The sequence below is a fragment of the Lutra lutra genome, chromosome 5, assembly GCF_902655055.1.
Source record: "Lutra lutra chromosome 5, mLutLut1.2, whole genome shotgun sequence".
Classification (NCBI taxonomy): Eukaryota; Metazoa; Chordata; class Mammalia; order Carnivora; family Mustelidae; genus Lutra; species Lutra lutra.
In genome coordinates, this window is record NC_062282.1 from 60,809,638 (window position 1) to 60,828,874 (window position 19,237).

At 49.4% G+C, this 19,237-nt stretch overlaps 2 protein-coding genes across 2 annotated transcripts in view; one reads left to right on the top strand and one right to left on the bottom strand.

Moving 5' to 3' along the window:
* The window catches only part of KCNIP1 (potassium voltage-gated channel interacting protein 1), a 344,764-nt gene that overhangs the window by 20,644 nt on the left and 304,883 nt on the right, over positions 1-19,237 (top strand). The window lies entirely within an intron of this gene.
* Positions 966-10,726, bottom strand: KCNMB1 (potassium calcium-activated channel subfamily M regulatory beta subunit 1). Its single transcript, XM_047730962.1, has 4 exons — positions 10,408-10,726; positions 8,054-8,211; positions 6,401-6,572; positions 966-2,188 (listed from the first exon to the last, which is right to left on the bottom strand). Exons 2-4 carry the CDS (start codon positions 8,185-8,187, stop codon positions 1,919-1,921), a joined length of 576 nt encoding a protein of 191 aa, XP_047586918.1. The 5' UTR covers positions 8,188-8,211; positions 10,408-10,726; the 3' UTR covers positions 966-1,918.

The window sequence follows — 19,237 nt, forward strand, 5'->3', positions numbered from 1 at the left end:
CGGTCCTCCCCACTACCCAAAAGGAGGAGTCACTTTTTTTTAATAGATGAAACAACTGAGAATCAGTGAGATGGAATCTGGCAGAGGCAGAGACAGCATTCGTACCCAGGGGCAGCGGCCGGAATCACAGCTCCAGAAGGAGCTTCAGAGGTACCAGCCTAACTTCACATCCAGCTCAGGACTTGCCCTGTGGAGCAGTCATTTATCTGTTCTGAAAAGCCCAGTGGCAGAGCACTAGTTCTCTACACCTGTGGTTCTCATGCTTGAGGGCACATCAGAAGCCATGAGGCCATTGTTAAAATAGAGTGCTGTCCCCCTCCTCTATCTGCCACCCCACCCCACCACACGCCCCAGGGGTTTCTGACTAAGAAGGGCTGGAGTCAGGGCCTGAGAATGTGCATTTCTCCCAAGGCTCCAGAGAATGATGATGTCGCCTCCCCAGGGACCATACTTCGAGAACCACTGCTCTAGGAAGACTTCTTAGAGTAGTAATGGCAGGGACGATGGCAAGCTCCACTTTTTACACCCTATTCAAGTGTGAGACAGGTTTCCCTCGCAGAGCCAGTATCATATACTTACCTGCACTGTAAACTATAAATCCCCGTCTGTGTGGTCCCCTTCCTTCCACGAGGGTTCTTAAAATTGTGTGTTCTCAAAAGCCTGCCTCTGATTGGAGCCCAACCCCTCCCCAGCCCAGGCTCACCCTCCAAATCCTTCCAAAATAATATTGATCGCGGCTTTTATGATTAAAAACAAACCCAATGAGGGGCGCCTGGGTGGCTCAGTCGGTTAAGCGTCTGCCTTGGCTCAGGTCATGATCCCAGGGTCCTGGGTTTGAGCCCCATGTCAGCCTCGCTGCTCAGCAGGGTGTGTGCTTCTCCCTCTCCCTCTGCCTCTACCCCCACCCTAGTTTGTGCTCACTCTCTCTCTCAAATAAATAAAAAAAGTCTTCAAAAAAATGAAGAGAAGCACATTTATTAAAAAAAAAACAACAATGAAACCACACCTTCCTACTGCTGAAAATTTAGAAAAGTACCAAAGATAAAAAGAATGAGAAAGAAAATTAAAATTAACCACCATCCCAATCCCCAATCCCACTGTTAATATTTTGATATATTTTAGTGTAATTTTTTATAGCCTCTTGTGATATATATATATATAGAGAGAGAGAGAGATATTACACTAGTTTTAGGTGTACAGCATAATAATTTGATATGTTTATATATATATTGCAAAATGATCATCACAGTAAATCTAGTTAACATCTGTCACCATACACAGTTACAACTTTTTTTTTCTTGGGATGAGAATATTTAGGATTTACTCTCTCAGCCACGTTCAAGTATACAGTACAGTATGGTGAACTATAGTCACCCAGGACTTAGGTATTTTACAACTGGAAGTTCATACCTATATTTGTTAATAATATTAGAATAAAAACATACATAGCACCTAGCATCCTACAAGCCAATTCTAAATGTTCTCTATACATGGGAGCTGCTGTGGTTTTCATGATGGAATTCAAAGAAGAAAGTGAGGTCTGCCATGGATGACAAAGGTAGGCCTTTGAGCCAACCACGAGAACACAGGCATGGAGATGAGCGTCATTGGCATCTGTGGGCTGGTGGGTGGTGCGGCGGGAAGTGGGTTTCAGTCAACTGAGTGGGGACAGGTAATGATGGGACGCTGTTACCGGCTGACCTTGAGCTCTCTGAAGCACCAAGAAGTGGTGTACATTCTTAATCAGGAATGACATGACAAAGGGACTTCCCAAAGCCCATCCAGATAGCAGAGGTCACTATGGGATGGAGCGAAGTAGTGAGAAGGCAGGGGAAGGGGCAGGGGTACCCAAGTTGGGAGCAGCCTGGGGGCCCACCCAGTCTCTAGCGGCTGAGGCAGCTCTGGGACATGGATAGGCCTACTTCTGAGCTGCCAGGATGGAGAGGGACTGGTTGATCTTCACCATGGCGATAATGAGGAGACCTCCAGTCAGCAGGAAGGTAGGCCAGAAGAGAGAGAAGAGCAGGGTCCGGGGCCCATAGAGGCGCTGGTACAGCACAGTGGTCTCGTTCTCCCGAGTGGTTGAGAAGCAGTAGAAAATCTGTTTCTCGTGGAATGTGGCCCTGACCTTCTCCACATCGGCCCGGGCCACTTGGTAGTTCTCCATGCTGCCTGGGATGTAGGAGCACTGCGGGGGGAAAGCGAGAGCACCCATGAAGTTGGAAATCCTGGTTTCTCTGGGAGAGAGGAGGGGCTGGCATGAAGTAAAGGAAAGTGTTGGCTTTGGAGTTGGGCCCCCGGCTGGGAGTGAGGTCTGTCGAAAAGTTGTCAGGCTGTGCACTGAGTGGTTCTAGAGGGTTCCTTTGCAGTGTCACGTGTGAGCGCAGTGGCCCCAGGAGCCACTCACCAGGAAGCAGGAGCCCAGCTGGAGTTGTGGCTCTGTTTCCACTGGCTGTGGGACCTGAGGCAAATTGCTTACCTTTCTCAGCCTTGTTATCTTGTCTCTTGAAGGGGTTAAGAGGAGTATGTATTTCAAAGGACGTTATTAAAGAACGACTTTTAACTTAACTAACCCAAGAGTGACACAGACCCATTGGGCTCTATATTCGGATATGGGGCAGAGGTCATCATACACTCAATTTCCCACAGGGCATGTGCACATAACATCCCCAGGTGAAGTGGGTCAGGAAAGAAGATGACAAGAGCCAGCCGACACTCACCTTGTGCCACGGAGGACAGTCAGGGACAGGGGTGGGGGAGGGAGAACTGGTGAAATGGAGAGAGCTGGAAGCATCCAGACTGACAATCATCATTTTATCTGGATGCTGGATGCCATGAGATCCGGGAGATCTATGGTAGCCAGGCCTCTGACATTTCAAGAAAAACCAGAAAGCCAAATTCTAATGTGAACTCTCACAATTTTGAAATATTGGCAAAAATGTGAATTGCAAACCCTTTGAGGTCTAGCACTGTGTGAGCCAGACAGAAGATATTGGCAAGCCAGTATCTGACACTGGGATTCGAAGGAAGGGGAGAATACATTTGAGGGAGCTTGTACAGGCGGAGCATAGAATGCACTGATCCTGACGCTGACTGTTGTTATTAGGAGCCTCTGGCTCCATCAGGTGAGGTCCGTCCTTCTGGGAAGCTCTGCAGAGCACGCACAGAGGGGAGACCCTGGTTTCATCTCGGTTCTGTACCAGGAGGTCTGAAGGTTGTTTATGTGAGGTTCTGGAAGTTTCTACGAGGGGTTCCCCCACAGCACCTGCAGCAGACTAGCTGGAGGGCTGGCCAGAGCGCAGGTTCCTACTCACTCTGAATTTTTGGGGGTGGAGCCCAGCAAACAAGTGACTCCTTCATGCACAGTAGTCTGAGACCGCTGGCCTGGGACGGTCATGTCCAATCAAAGTCTGAGTGTTGAGCTGGCTCCTCCCTAGGCCTTGGTTACTCCTTGGATTTGAATGAGACCCTGTCCCCAAAGCTGCCTGCCTGGACAGCACCCATCCGGCAGTTTGGGAGATAGTTGCATCATGGTCCTGACAGCCTGGGAAGTGGGGGAGCCATGTCCAGAGCCGTCCCCTGAACAGCCAGAGAGCATGTGAGGCTGGGGAGAGCTGCCTCCAAGGAATCTGACCTTCAAAGTTGTTGGGTACAACAGGGTCCCAGGAGCAGATTAACTCAGAGTTCTGCACTGAGGGGACCTCACCTATCTTCCCAATGTCTCTGACTCTGACCTTGGGTAACTTACCCCATTGAGCAAAGGTGTGGCTGTGGAGTCAGACAGACCCGGATTCAGCCACCAGGTCCAAAGTTGTGAGACTTGGTGGGTGCCACCACCTCTCTGAGTCTTGTAAGGTAGGTTTGTGAGGGTAGTTGCCTGGATGACTTGGCATGGAGACAGGACTGGAAGGTGTGCTGCAGAAACGGACCCGGGGAGCAGTGGGGTAGGGAGAGGCTGGCAAACTCAGGGTCAGGCAGGCAGCCTGTGAGCCAGCCTGCCCCCAATCCCTAGCACGCCAGTGGTCACTCCTGCCTGACTTCTTATTCCTCGAGATAGAACAGCGACCACCAATTGCCAAAGAAGAAGCAGGGGTCCTGGTAGAAGCGGATTCAGGGGTACTTGGGGGCTCTTTTCTCATCTGGTAGGACTGAGTCATGCTAGTGTTAATGGAACGGGTCAGTCACCTTGTACTGTCCAAACCCACTTCTCCATGACCTCCCAGCACCATCAGTAATCTCACTGGACACCCTCAGCACCCTGCCCTTCCCATCCCATTAGCTACCTAACTCTGACTGTCAGCATCTATCCCGACTACAGGCCAATCTCCAGCCTGGCTATTGGCTGTGGCCCCAGCCTCTCTGCCCAGCCCCTGAACCCCATGCTCCTCTGTACCACTCTGATCATGCTTAGGCCCACAGACCCTTTAAATACTCCCGGTTGCTTGCAAAAGTAGTTCTAAACCTCAGAAGGCCCTGGAGAGTCTAGAGATTCTGCGTCAGGTGGTCTGGTATAGAAAGCCAGTTTTGTTCAGTCTGCCGCTGGTTCCAGTGCGCGGCCAGAGTCGAGCAGGGCCAGCTTGCCCAATCACATTTTAATGCCATAATTCAGTAGTCCTTGCAGAGAGGACGGGCACACAGCTCGTACGGTGCCAGAATATCATTAACATTTCCCTTCTTTACGGTCTACTTGAATTTAAATTCCTGGGAACCAGTAGAGCCCTCCCCTGGGAAATGATACGGGAAATGGTGGATCGGTTAGGAGCCACTTACGACTCCACTCCCTGCAAAACTCAGCGTCGTGAGCATTCTTCCAAGCGAACCTGTTCCAGATAAAGCTCTGACCTTCTGAAACGAATGCAAAGGAGCTTCGAGTGTTCGGAGCCCAGGCTGGTGAGAGCCCCGGTGGGCTGGGACAGAGAGCACTGCCTGCCTTGGCACTGGCTCTACTATTTGCTGGCTGTTCAGGCAGAACACCCCCACTTCTCATGAGGTTGAACCAGGGCAGTTTGGGGTAAAACAGTGATTGTAGATGAGCTTAGGCCTTCCCCCAATTCCCTTCCTTATGCTGGACTTCTAAGGCTTGGAAAAAAATCCCGATTGAACATGAATGCCTAATTCCATGCTCTGTGGACCGGCTTCCTCCGCCAGCTTCCCTGACAGCGCTGTGTCGTATCTTGATCTCAAATTCAACACACATGTCTCCTGTCCTACCGCACTGTGTCTGCTGTCTCACTCAGACATCCTTAAAGACTATCATTTGAGGGGGGAAAAAAAAAATCAGTAAAGTGTTTTCTATAATTTTTTTTAAATTTTTTAAAATCTTTTTTTAAAACTAATTATTATCCATAACTTGTAGCATTCTTCATTAAAGTTTTGTTTTTCTCAAAAATCAAATAGAAACCTACCACAAACAAAAAGCTTTCTGCTTCCATCATTGGGTCAGGTAGAGTCCACCTGTGTGTTCCCCCCTGCCCCGCCCCAATGCCCCCTGCATCAGTGACTGCAGCACCCCTTTCAGGTCCTTCTCTTCTAGGCCCTTCCTCCTGCCACACAGTGGTCTCTGCCCACCCCTCTCCAGGCACGCTGCGCTCCTGTTTCTGTGTATCTAATGCCTGTGTGATTTTTCAAGCCTGACCCAAACGTTTTTTTGACAGCCTCACCTCGCTGTTGGCTGGAAAGAGTCACTTCAGCCTTTAACCCCATAATTTCCTCTGTTCCTCTCTGTGGCACGGCTCCTGCCCCACTAGGTGTTATTTCCCATAGGAGCTCTCTCCTCCTGAGTCCAGAGGTCCTATCACAGGACGTGCTCAGGGACTCCTGGATGCATAAGGGAATGAGGGAATGGATATGGCCAACTTGTGTTTTCTGGAAGAAAGGATAGGATGAGGGGAGGAGGGGCGGTGTGGAGAGGCAGTGATGGGAAAATCTCCCAAGCACTGGCCTCCAGAGTCTGCTGCAGCCCTGGGCCTCTGGTTTCACTGAGTGGGGCTGGTCTCAGGGGTTCTTCTCTGTGGGGTCAGCTCTGGCTCTGGCCTCTCATTTGAATTACCTTATAGAAGTGCCTGCCATCCACCGACACTAAGCCCAGCACACCACACAGCCTCTGACTTCATGACTGGACTTCAGCCCAGGCGGGGCCCAGGTCATACAGCAGTTGGTGGCAGAGTGGGGACTCAAACCCAGGTCTGCCTGACTCTAGCCCAGAGGAGCTAAGTCTGAGTCCAACCCAGAGGAGCTAAGTCTGGCTGGACCTCATAGCAGTTGTGGACCCTTGCCAAGTAGGCTCAGTTCTCGCAGCCTCCACTCCCCAGAGCATGGATGGGGATTCAGTTAGGAAGAGGCCCACACACCTGCCAGGGGCAAGAGGATACCTGCCCATCCCCCATCCCCTAGTCAGTACCTGCTGGTTCTGGTCCCGAGTGTCCTCTGTGTGATACAGCACAGCCCACCGGCCCACAGCTGACACGTTGACCCACAGGCACGGGTACTGGGGCACCTTCTTGCCCTCTAGCTCCTCCTGCTCCCTGATGCTGGTCTCAATCAGATGGCACGTGGATTTCTGGGTCCACACACTGGGGAGACCATGCAGACACATACATATGTCAGAACCTGGGTGACGCAGAGCATCGGGTTTCAACCCCTTTAGAGAGACCCGGGGCTTGTGACCCTCATCTTGCCATAAGCATCCAGCACTAAAGGAGTGTGACTCCAGAGTGGTTGGGCCCAAAAAAAGAACCATAGAATCAGAATAGCAATGCTTATTAGCCTCTTAGACATCATCTACATAAGTGGTTCTTACCCTGGCTGCTGACCCAAAATCCTGGGGAACTTTTGAGATGATTCCCATGTCCCAGCCATACCCCAGAACAGGTGAATCAGAATTTCTAAGGTGGGCGAAGTTCAGGCCCTGATATGTTTTTAAAAGCTCCCTGCCTTGATTCTAATAAGCAGCCAGACCCCAAGACCCATTGGCCACATCAGCCTCACCTTGTAGGGGGTAGGAAGAAAAGCTCAGAGAGGTCAAGGGACTTCTCTGAGGCCACACAGGACCCGAGTGCAGGTCTGATTAGCTTCAGAATCTGTGCCTTTCCCTCCCAAAAAGAGGTAATGCAGAAGGGGCTTGATTTGTGCCAGGGTAGGGAAGTAGGTGGGGACAGGGCTGAACCTGGAGATAACGGGTCACAGGCACACAGCAGTTCTGAACAGTGCCTCCTTTGGGGAAGATTCCAACCTGGAATCAGTCCAGGGTTATAAAAAGTGACAAAGAAGCAGGCTCAGAAGAGGCTAACAGGCTCATCAACACATCAGCGAATCAATTGTGACTCCTCTCGCATTTATCTGGCAAGACACACTTGCCAGATGGAGGGGCTGTCAGCAGCTGGAACATTCCCAGAGGCGAGGGTCGGAGACTTATCCTCAAAAAAACAGGTTGAGAGAACGGAGTGTGTTTGTTCCAAACAGAGAACGGATCAGGAACTTCACAGCTTTGCTTTTAAAAGTCCAAGTGGTTGACATGTCAGGAAGCAAGGAACATTCTCTGAGATTCCAGAGCAGAGCTCTATGGAAGCAGCTTTTGGCTCAGTGTAGACATTTCCTACTTCTCAGAAAAGCCCCAAAATGAAATGGTATATACAGTGAGGTCCTGAGCTCCCTGTCCCTTGAGATATTCAACAGGAGGCTAGACGCCCACTTGGCCGGGAGGTTCCAGAAGGAGAATCAAACTGTGCGGACAAGCTGTGAAAAATCTATAACCTCTGATTTCTCCTGGGATCAAACTCACACTGGGGGGGGGTTTGCTCTGATCTTTTGCTGCTTTTTATGAGAAGGGCCTCCTATGTCGGCTACCCCCATGTCCCAGAACCCCAGATGAGCAGGGACCGGTCAGACCTACCCTCCCTGAACTCAAACCCTTCACCCTCAGAATGATTGTCCAGCCCTTCCTGCCTGGTGTGAAATCAATAGGGAGAGAGGTAGGAAGAATGATGGGCTTCCTGGTTGACCAGATCCATCGGAGAGCAGCTGGAGGATGGGGCAGGTCAGGAGAGTTCCATACCTTTTCTGGTAGAGGGGCAGCATAGTCGTGCCCAGGATATAGTAGGCGATGACCGCACACACCACCATGGCCACACCCAGGCAAAGGGCTCGAGTCTCTCCCCGCTTCTGGGCCATCACCAGCTTCTTTCCCATGTCCACTGCAGGCACTTGTCATTTCTAGAGCCACAGAGGCAAACAGACATGAGATCAGCACAGGCAACGAGTAACCCACAGAAGATGGGACAGGTAAGAGGGGACGGTGCTCAATGGTCAACATCACCTCTAGTTTGTTACGGAGCTTTGCAACTCCTGAGGTCTCTTTGAACACACATAAACCTCCCACCAACTGAGAGGCAATTGTTATCATCCCCATTCTACAGTTGAATCATCTGTGGCTCAGAGAGGTAGAGAGACTTGTCCAAGGCCACACAATGTGTGGTAGGTTCAATAATGACCCCAAGAGGTCCATATTCTCAGCCCTGGAATCTGTGAGTGGTACTTTACGTGGCAAAGACCTTAATTTAAAGATCCTGGGATGGGGGGGTTATCCTGGATGATTCATGTAGAACCTAAACGTAATCAAGGGTCTGTACGGGAGCGAGGTGAAGGGAGATGAGACACAGAAGAGAAGATGATAATGACCAGGGTGGAGAGCTTGGAGTGGTGTGGTCACATGCCAGGAAGTATGAGCAGCCACCAGAAGCCAGAGGAGACAAGGAACAGTGGATTGTCCCCTCAGCCTCGGATGGAGTGGGCCCACCCGACACCTTGATTTCAGCCCTACCAACGCCTCGCTGGCTTCCAGAGCTCTGTGAGAAGAGATTTCTATTGTTTGAGGCCACCAAGTTTGTGGTGATCTGTTAACAGCAACGGTAGAAAAGGAATACAGGAGATAAATGAATACAGTGGACAGTAGCGGTAGGACATCTGAGCACTTTCTTCCAGGACACTCGTCTCAGAAAAACGTGGAGCATTTCACAAATTACAAATAATCCCGGGGCAAGGCTGCCTGGGCTGGGGACAGCAAGCAGAGAAGGACCAGGAGGGCTGAGTGCCCCAAACAAAACCGTTTCTTTCCTGGAGCATGGGGCGCCCTCGAGGAGCAACCCTTGGCATGTGCCCTACCTTCTAGCCCCTCAGTCCTCCCAGCTCCAGGCACTCCGGATGGTGGGAAGGCAGGGGTGCTGTGTGACCAGGTCTAAGATGCTAGGAGAAGAGGAGAGGAGAGGAGAGGAGAGGAGAGGAGAGGAGAGGAGAGGAGAGGAGAGGAGAGGAGAGGAGAGGAGAGGACTCTCCTGTCACAGAGAAGTCTGAACCCTGCCTGTTGCTCAGATGCCACCTGTCTGTAATGCTCTGATGAGATTGTTCCCTACACCAAGTGAGGAGCTTTGCAGAGTCATGGTCAACGCTCCTAAAACCTCACAGGATAAAAGAAGGGGGTGAGGATATGGGTGTGGATATGGAATTTAACAACCACAGTGGGAGACTTCCTGCAGGAGGAAGGGGAGGCACTGTTGATCTTCCCTGAGGCCTGGACAGGAAGAAAGGAATTGTAGCTCTAATAGGAGGGATTTCAGTTAGACTCCAAGAAGAACTTTTCACTTTTGAGAGTTGCTGAATATCTCTGGACTTTTTGGTCCTATCTTTCATTTAGAAAAGTCACTCAACGTCTGGGGTGAATTTAGGAAAGATGGAGAAAGGTGAAAGAAAATAGCACCTGGCACTTTGGTTGACATTCTTTTCCTTAGAAGGATAGGGCACAGAGTACAGTGTTCAAGGGTTTGGTGGAATGTGGGGCAGGGAGGATTCTGAGGTCAGCAGATCCAGGATCAAATCCTGACTTTGCCACGTAGCAATCGAGTAGCTGTTAAATGAGAATAATAGTACCGGCTCCAGAGAGTTCTGACAAAGACCAGGTGACATACCAAATATCACATATTGATCCCAGTATCTGGCCCAACGCCAGCTCTCAATAAATTGTGGCTGCTATTAACAAAGGGAATCCTGAAGGTTTGGAGCAGAAGTCCCCAGTTCTCTTGCTGAGCCTACTTTTGTCCCATCCCTCCCCTGGGGACAAGAGCCAGGACTGGTCCTGCTCTCCGGGCTACTGCCCTCCTTCCAGCTGCTCTGGAAGCTGGGACTGGAGTGCGAGGATGATGAACTACTCGAGTGACCCAGCCATGGAGCAGGCCACCAGACCACGGGCCCAAACACCAGCGGATCTTGTGTTGGATAACACCACCGTCAGGGCCCCTGGAGCCCAGAGTCGTGATGGACTTCCCTAGGAAGCAAGTTCCCACTGCCAACTGCTCTGCCCTCTAGCCCCAGGCTCCGGAGAAACCACTCCCCAAGTGCTCTAGAGGCAGTACTCACAGTTTCTGGAGCCCTGGAGTCTTCAGCAGGCAGAGACTTTTGGCCTGGCCCCCAGCCCCCACCCCAAAAGAGGCTGCCTGAGCTGCAGCAGGAAGCTTGGGCTCCCAGCCCATCTCTGGGAAAGCAGCCTCTGGTCCCCATCCGGGACAGGCCTCCATGCCCAAACATGGTCAAGTCTGAGCACACAGCCCCAGGACACAAACTCCAGAGAGTCCGTCCCAAGCCTAGGAGACAAGGGCAGCTGTTACCCAGACCCCCACACCTGCAATTTCCAGGGTCTGTAAGAAACAGATTTGGAACAACAAAAGACTGAGCAAAACTTAGAGACGTTTCTTCATCATCAGTCTCTCTGAGCTGGCAGGGAAGCCCGGAATAGGAAATCATTTTCCTTTTGTTGACAAGGGAAGGAGGAGGAGTTAGAGCTCCAAGAGGTTGGGCTTATCAGCTACTAGGGGGCTGGCAAATACCCATAGGAGCATCCAAACCCTCCGGAGCCTTTGGCACTTAAATGCTGTGTGACCCTGGGCAGGTCACGGCACCTCTCTGAGCCTCAATTTTCTCAACTATGTTGCTGGGATTTTTTTAAACTAACTTTGTTTAGGATAATGATGAGTGTTAGGGATAGTGAAGATTTGAAGCGGAGGAAGAGAAACCCACCTTTTAAAGTCCAGCCAAGCAGAAGCTGAAAGCAGTGAGGCCTTCACAGCTGTTCCAGCCAGCCAGGTCCAGGGACAGCCTGCTCTGCCAAGCGGCCTCCTAGAGACTGTCGAAGTACAGTTTGGAGGCATGGACAGAGATTTGTGCCTCTTGATATGACCAGTGAGCCGCAAGGGGGTCTTTTAAGGCCTTAGACCTCACAGGTAGATTGACAAGGAGGGACACAGGGCCTGGAATGAATCCCCAGAGGAGTGGTTTTCCCAGATGGTCCTTGGCCCATCCAGGAGCCAGAAGAGCCCTTCTGGTGCCCGTGAACTAATGCAAAAATGCCAGTCCTTCCTCCCACTCCCCCTGGGGGAGAGAGACACGGTGCATGCAACAGAGCCATTTCAAGTACGACCAAAAGGCTACTTGCTCATAATCGACTGAATGAGTTATTACGGGTTACACGTTTGGAATCTGTAAGCAAACATTAGCACTCTTCACAAGGTAGGGAAATAGGCAAGGAAGGTGGACCATAAGCTCTACTGCTGTCTGAAAGTGAGCCCCCCTCCAAAATGCTGGGACAAGCTCTGTTCTCCAAAGGGTGTGGAGAAAAACTCGGGTCCCTAGCTGCCTGTGCGGCTGCAGGGGAAGGGCAAGGAAATAATGAAGCTACAACAATACGGAGTAGTACTCGGCACTAACACAGACTGTTAGAGATCACAAAATGCCTCCCCAACTCCAAACTTCCAACACCCTATCATAATAAGCACTGCCAGATCATAACAATCTAGTCAGGTAGAGATTTTTCTACCCATTTTATAGATGCGGAAACTGAGGTTCATAGTGGTTAAATAAAGTAACCAGGGCAAGTTACTTTGTATCTCTAAATCTCAGTTTGTCCATTTCTAGAATGGAGACAATTATACCTCTCCTCAGTGTTTTTGAAAAATAAGAGATCACCTAAGCTACCTGACAGGCAGGTTGTATTTTCCAAAGATGCCCATGCCAACATGCGATCCATCCCATGTGCTCATCTAACAATGTGACATCAACACTGCGTCAGGAGGGGCATCTGTGTCCTTCGACCTTGGCAGAGCTCTGTAACCACCTGGGCAGGAGAATGTGATGGAGGTGACACTGTGTGATTTCCAAAGCTAAGTCATGCAGAGTGATCCAGCTTTCCCTGGGCATCCTTCTCTCATGACACTCCCCTTGGAGCCACCCATCATATTATGTGGAAGCCAAGAGGCCACCCACAGCTGCTCCAGCTGACAGCCCCAGCTTGGTTCTCAGCCAACAACCAGCATCCCCCGCTGACACTCGAGGGAAGGAGCTTGCAGGTGACTCCAGACCACTCTTCGGGACCCCTCGCTGAGGCCTCAGACTCACGGAGCCAAGACCAGCCCCCGATGTGTGCACTCTCTGAATTCTCCATCTATAAAAATCCATGAGCAAATTCAATGGTTTTATGCCACTATATTTTGAGGGCATTTGTTATGCAGTGACGGTAACTAGAATGTACTGTAAGTGATTTCAAAGGGAAACTTTCTGTTGCTGGTGACTGTAGTAGTGTTGAACCAGTGAGGCTGAAAAAGCCTGAGATGACTGTGTGGAGTGGTATGGGGGAGACTTAGAAAAGCTCTGTATGTTCTTATCTTAGGCTGCTCACTGCTACACAAGTGAAATAGAAGGGCGGTGTTACAAGAGGGTATTTTCATTTATTGGGCAACTACTATGTGCCAGGGCATGAGCCACATCCATAGGTAAATACATATACATATATACGTGTATACGCACATACATATACACATGTGTGCATACATATGCATGTCCGTACATGTGTGTGCCCACATGCGTGCACACGCACATATGTGTATACATGTGTAAGCATGCATATACAGTTACACATACACATATGCATGTGTGCATGCATGTGCACATATACACACATGCATGTGTGTGCATATACATGCACATTTGTGCACACGTGTATACAGATGTGTGCATAGGCACACAGTGTACACACGATGCATGCATGCATATGAAGACACACATCCACACACCTATACACGTCTGCACACACGAATACACATGCACACATGCGTGCTTGTGTACACATTCACATATATATATACATGTGTGCATATGCACACACAAATGTACACACATAGCCATTCTTCTCAGCAGTCCTCCCAAAAGGTCTTGTTCCTGTGACTTGCCCAAGGTCACTCCCCTGTCACGTGATGCAAGGGGGTCCAGGCCCTCCATGATGCCCTGAGGCACAGTCTTTGAGAGAACCAGTGTTTTTTCAGGAGTCAGCTTCAGCGGCTGTGTAAGCCCATCTCCTCAGTCTATAGCCCTTTCTGGATTGTGCACCCACTTATTTATTTAAACACTTTTGAATCAATATCTATTCTCTGCCACCACTTGGGATAATAAATCCCATACATCAAATTGGCAACCGTGTCCAGAGCCGGTGCAGAAGGCGTGTCACCAGCTGTGTGCTGCAGGGAGTGGTTGTGAGTTGCGCTCTGTTCTAGGGAAGCCACTGGCTGGCAGACACTCGAGGCCCTACCGTGCGGAAGCTCTGAGTCCGTCACTGTGCCGTGGTGGGTCCTGATGGGGAAGGGACAAGATGGATTTTTAAAACCGCAAAAAGGCACAATGGAAAAATAAAAGGTATATTTTCAGTGACAGAGTCACAAAAGACAGAGGAAATGGCAGTGAAGGATTTTTCAATGGAGTTGAGAAGACAAAGTGTAAAAACAGGACCAAGAAATTTTCATATTTGAATTAGATGACAAGACAGGACGTGATGAGGAACCCGACAGGGCCGCCCCCTCTGAGTGAAGGGAGGCCTCCTGCCTTTCCCATCGGACTCTTCCAGCCGTGTTTTTGCTTCCCCTCATTTTTCTTACTTAGTGACAAGGTATTTTAGCCTGCTGTATTGTTAACATAATTGTAAGCAGCTTGAAATCCTCTTTGAAACAAGGAACAGCATAAATAAATAAAGAGCCCTGCTATCCATCTGTGCGGTAAGATCGTTTTCGTACGCCTCTTCCTTACTGCAAAACCATCCATGCTCACTGTGGAAAAGTTGGACGACTGACAAGGGCAGGAAGAAGATAAGGCACGGTGATAGCCCTGCCACTTGGAGGGAATTGCAGGTCGGGGGTGAGTTTGTCTTTTTAGATACTCAAAAGAGGATGCAGACATTCTCTTCCTCCAGAGGGCACATCCCTGTGCCCCCCGCTGCTAGGGAGCTCTTCCTCTCCCCTGGGTCTCAGTTCTGGGGTGCTCACCTCACCTCCTATTCCCTAAGCCACACATGATTTAACATGCTGGGAGCACTGTGTGCAGCTCCCTCCGAGCACTCCCCGTCCCTGTAATGTTATGTTTATTCATGTGCCTTCCCCATTCCCGGGTCTCCCCACTGGAGTGTAAGCTCCCTGAGATCCAGGGCAAAAACGGTTCTTATTCACTGTCACATCTCTAGATAAGCAGAAATCTTGGGGATTTGCTGTGGTTTGTGGTTTAGTTTGAAAAAAAAAAAAAAATCTCTTACTTTTTCAAAAAACATTCACCATCTTACCCAATTTTAAGTCTACAGTTTGGGAGTGTTAACTATATTGTTACTGTTGAGCAACAGATTTCCAGAACTTTGTCATCTTGCAAAACTGAAACTCTGTACCCATTAAACAACTCCCCGTCTCTCCCTCCTCGTCAGCCCCATCTACGCTCTGTTTCTGAGTCTGACTACTTTAGACAACTCATATAAGTAGAATCCTATGGTGATCGCCCTTTTGTGTCAGGCTATTTCACTCAGCATAATGTCCTCAAGTTTCATCCACGTCGTATCATTTGACCAAGGAAAAAATCCTCTTGCTCCTTAATGTAACGGAATATTATAGTCATTTTCCCAGACCAGAATACATTTGTCTAAAAGCTTGTACCGTACTGTTTCACATGGGGAAGCAGTAGTGTATTTAATTGAAGCCATGTTGTTGGACATTTAGGAAGGGGGCCTGTTTGCTTATCAGTGGAGCTCAGAGTTGCCCTCTCTGGGTGGGTGGACTGTCCCAACCATCCCCACCCTCACAGCCATCATTGTTCTGGAACGGGCAGGTGTGACAGAGATTGGATCTACAAGGACAGAGTTTGGGGACCAGAACCCGGGGAGGAAGATGACTGAGCCATAGAAATGGAAGATGGCAGCAGCTCATGGTTTCCTAGCCCAGTCTGGGTGTGATTTGAACTTTGGGGGAAGAGGGAGAGACAAGGCAGAGGGAATAGGTGGAGGCTGGTGGAGCTGTTTTCACACCATAGTCTTTGGGACTCAGACTCTGGGGTGATGAGAACAAAGGGCTCACAGCGATGCTGGGACCCTGGGTAGGAGCCCCCTAATAGGGCAATCTGCATCATCACTCACGGCAGCCATGGCAGAGGCAGCGGCCCAACACATCCCTGCACCGGTCAGGGTCTTGCAAGAAGGGCAGGGCTGGTGGTGTGCTCAGCCGGCTCACACCAGCTTCACAGGAGCGCTTCCCCTGCCAGCTGTTACATTTCTGCGAGCCGGAAATCCGCCACAGGGGAAATGAAATCTACAAACAATGCGAGTGGGGGCTTTCGTTTTTTGGTTTTTTTTAGGAGAGCGTGTTTCCCAGCACACCATTTTAGAGGGTACACTCAAACTGGGAAAATCAAGGAGGCTTTAGAACTACTGACAATGGTGTGGGCAGGTTGTAAGGAGCACGGGAAATGATGGAGCACTTTGGGGCCCTGCTGGACTGAGGGATGAGGGAAAGGAGCTGTGTCCAGCATCAAAAGGAGGGTCTCCTGGAGCAGCCTGGGACCCTCAGTAGACAAGCTGGGGAATGAGGAGCTGACTTCACTGTCCAGGGACCCTTTTTTTTGGTCTCCTGAACCCCATTCACTGAAACCAACTGGTAGAGAGAAGCCTGTGGCTCTCGTCCCTATGGTCAGCCTGCAGAGTGGGGAGTGGGCCTGGAGGGGCATCCAAGAAGGTGCAAGTCCATCTCCTTGAGGAGGCTTTGGGCTGGAGAACCAACTAGCAGGTCAGAGCAAAGGGCACCTGAGCACGTAGGGAATCTGCAAATTCCCAGAAATATCTGTGTAGCTGTGAGCTGTGCCTCTGAGCCCAGATGTTTGTCTATCAAAATAAATGTTGCTCACTTGTAGCCTCCAGCTGATGAGAGCTGAGAGAGTCAGGTGACTTAAACAGTGCTGCATTAAACGCTCCTTGCAATTTTTGCCCGTTCCATTTCCCTAGAATAAAGATCAGATAGCGGAGCAAAAATTCTAGAGCAAAGGATTTCTACATTTTTCAGATTTTGACGCTTATAGGATACTTTTTCCCGTAACATGGACACCAATCGTCAAATGCATGTACACGGCCTGTGCATAGTGTGGCCGATTCCCCCACATACTCACCAAGCCTGGACACGATCAAATTTAGGAATTGTTACCTACTGGCTGGATGAAAAAAACTCAGTCCCAGTTTTGATTTGCTTTGCTTAAATTTCCAGCAAAGATTGAACAGCATGTGTTTATTTAGATGCAAAATATTTTATTTGTCCCTAATAGTTTTTAAAGTTCAAAGGAAGAAAATCCATGAGAGCAATTCATACAGTGCCCGCCACATAGCAAGCACTTGGCTTAGCGTCATGCCTCAACTCCCTCAGGGCATGTACATGGCCTGTCTGATGTCCATGATCAGGAGTGAGCAATAAGCCCCAGCTCTGGACATATTTGACTCTGGCAGGATTCAGGGCCCCAATCTGCATTAGCTGATCTTAGTGGTACCTGTCATTGGGGGTCCAAGGACTGAATGACATTCCTTTGTGTCCCCCCCCACCTTCCACCTCTCAATGAAGTGGGGACGTCAAGGCTGCAAACAAAGTATTCCTACCCCCTTTGCTGAGTCATAGAATATCCCTCCAAGGGCCCTTAGAGATCACATAGGTTGACAGCTTTCTGTAAGTGTCAGGTTTTCTAGTCACAAACAGAGGCAAGTTGTAGAGAATCTGGTAAGTACAGAAAGGTAAAAAGAAGCAATCAAAGTCCAACATCCCAAGGAAACCGCTGTCAAAGTAATGATGTTTAGAATACATTCTTTTTTTATTATTATTGGCGTGGGGGAAGGGCTGTGGGAGAGGGAGAGAGAGAGAACCTTAGGCAGATTCCATGCCCAGCATGGAGCTGGACGAGGGGCTTGATCTCACAACCCTGAGATTGTGACCTGAGCCAAAATCAAGAGTCGGATGCTTAACCGACTGAGCCGCCCAAGCACCCCTGAATATATTCTAAAGATAAATGCAATACTTTCTAAAAATAAATTTAGGAATTTTCTATATAAATTCAAGGTTTTGTTATTATTAGCTATCTTCCAATGACAGTCTTTGAACATCTGTCTTTGCTCACCTCTCTGGTTCTTTTCTTTCAATGGGTTTCTAAAAGCAGAGATCAGAGTCAAAGAATATTAGCCTTTTAAAGGTTTCAACCCCTTTACTTTCCCTGGAAACATAGGATCTAATAAGATGCGAACTTCCCTTCCACTGGTGAACTATCTGAGCCCAGAGAGGGGAAGTGACTCACCCAAAGCCACACAGCTTTAATGGTGCAGGGATTGGGATTCAGACATTTCTCTACAGACTCTCAGAGTGTCAGAAGCAAGGCTGGAGCCCATGTCCAGTGACTCCCAGGCAGTGTTCTCGCCTTACTCCTCTTCTGTAAACTATTTCTCTACCCGTAATTAGAGCTCTCGGTTCCCAGGCACTACCATGTGGCAGGCGCTGTGCTAAGTACTGGGAACCTAACATCTTATTCGATCCTAACCCTATGAAGTAGGTACTGTGACTGCCCTCGTTTTATAGGTGGACAGACTTGTCCAAGGTAACAATGCTGGTGACATACAGAGCTGAGACTCCTACCCCTCCTGGCAGCAATGGTGGAAATTCAAGCTGTCCAAATACAGGAGCCACGAGTGGCACATGGCTTTTGAGTCCTTGAAAAGTGACTAATGTGAATGAAGAACTGAATTTTTTAAATTTTATTTCAAGTGGATTAACTTAAACAGCCACATGTGACTGGTGGACAGTCTACAAAGCCATAAACTGCTGTCCACTCCGCTCCCCTGGCATTGTCTTGCCTTTGGCTACCTCACAGCCACTCTCCACAAGCCTGGGAAGGCTCTCCCTCCCTGCAGCCTCTCCTCACCCTGAGGAGGGGTCCTGCTTGGCCTCCTGAAGGTCTTCTCCAAGCCTGTGACTCAGTCTGAGCTAGGACCCAGGGCAGTGGGAGCGTGGTGGGGTGGGGAGGCCACCCTTGCTCCTAATGCTGGCTCCCAGGCTGCCCAGAGCGGGCTGGGCCCACCAGCTGTCTCCTGCAGGCATTTAAAAGAGACACTGGTCCATACACACTATGGAGTATTATGCCTCCATCAGAAAGGATGAATACCCGATTTTTGTATCAACATGGAGGGGCTGGAAGAGATTATGCTGAGTGAAATAAGTCAAGCAGAGAGAGTCAATTATCATATGGTTTCACTTATTTGAGGAGCATAAGAAATAACATGGAGGACATGGGGAGATGGAGAGGAGAAGGGAGTTGAGGGAAATTGGAGGGAGAGAGGAACCATGAGAGACTATGGACTCTGAAAAACAATTGAGAGGGTTTTGAAGGGGCGGGGGGGTGAGGGGTTGGGTGAGCCTTGTGGTGGGTATTATGGAGGGCACATATTGCATGGAGCACTGGGTGTGTTGCATAAACAATGAATTCTGGTACACTGAAAAGAAATTTAAAAAATAAAACATTTTTTTAAAATAAATAAATAAATAAATAAATAAAAAGAGACACTGCAGAGAAAGTCTTTTTAATCCCCTTGTTGCACCTCGATAAATATGTATGCTTGTGATCCGCAAATAACAAGAAGCTCAAGGTCTCCATTGACTCTGAGTGCAAATACCTCCATGAGTCCCACCAGAGCCTTCTCTGGTAGATAACAAGACAGATTTGAACTATGTCTGCTCTCAGGGGACACAATCTCCCAGAAGACCCTGTCTCTAAGGAGCAAACTGTGGAGGTGCTCAGGGCTGATTTTTTAACTCACTGTGGACTGAGTGCCTTCTCCACGCCCAGCACCTTGCTGGGCCCGGTACATACCTCACTG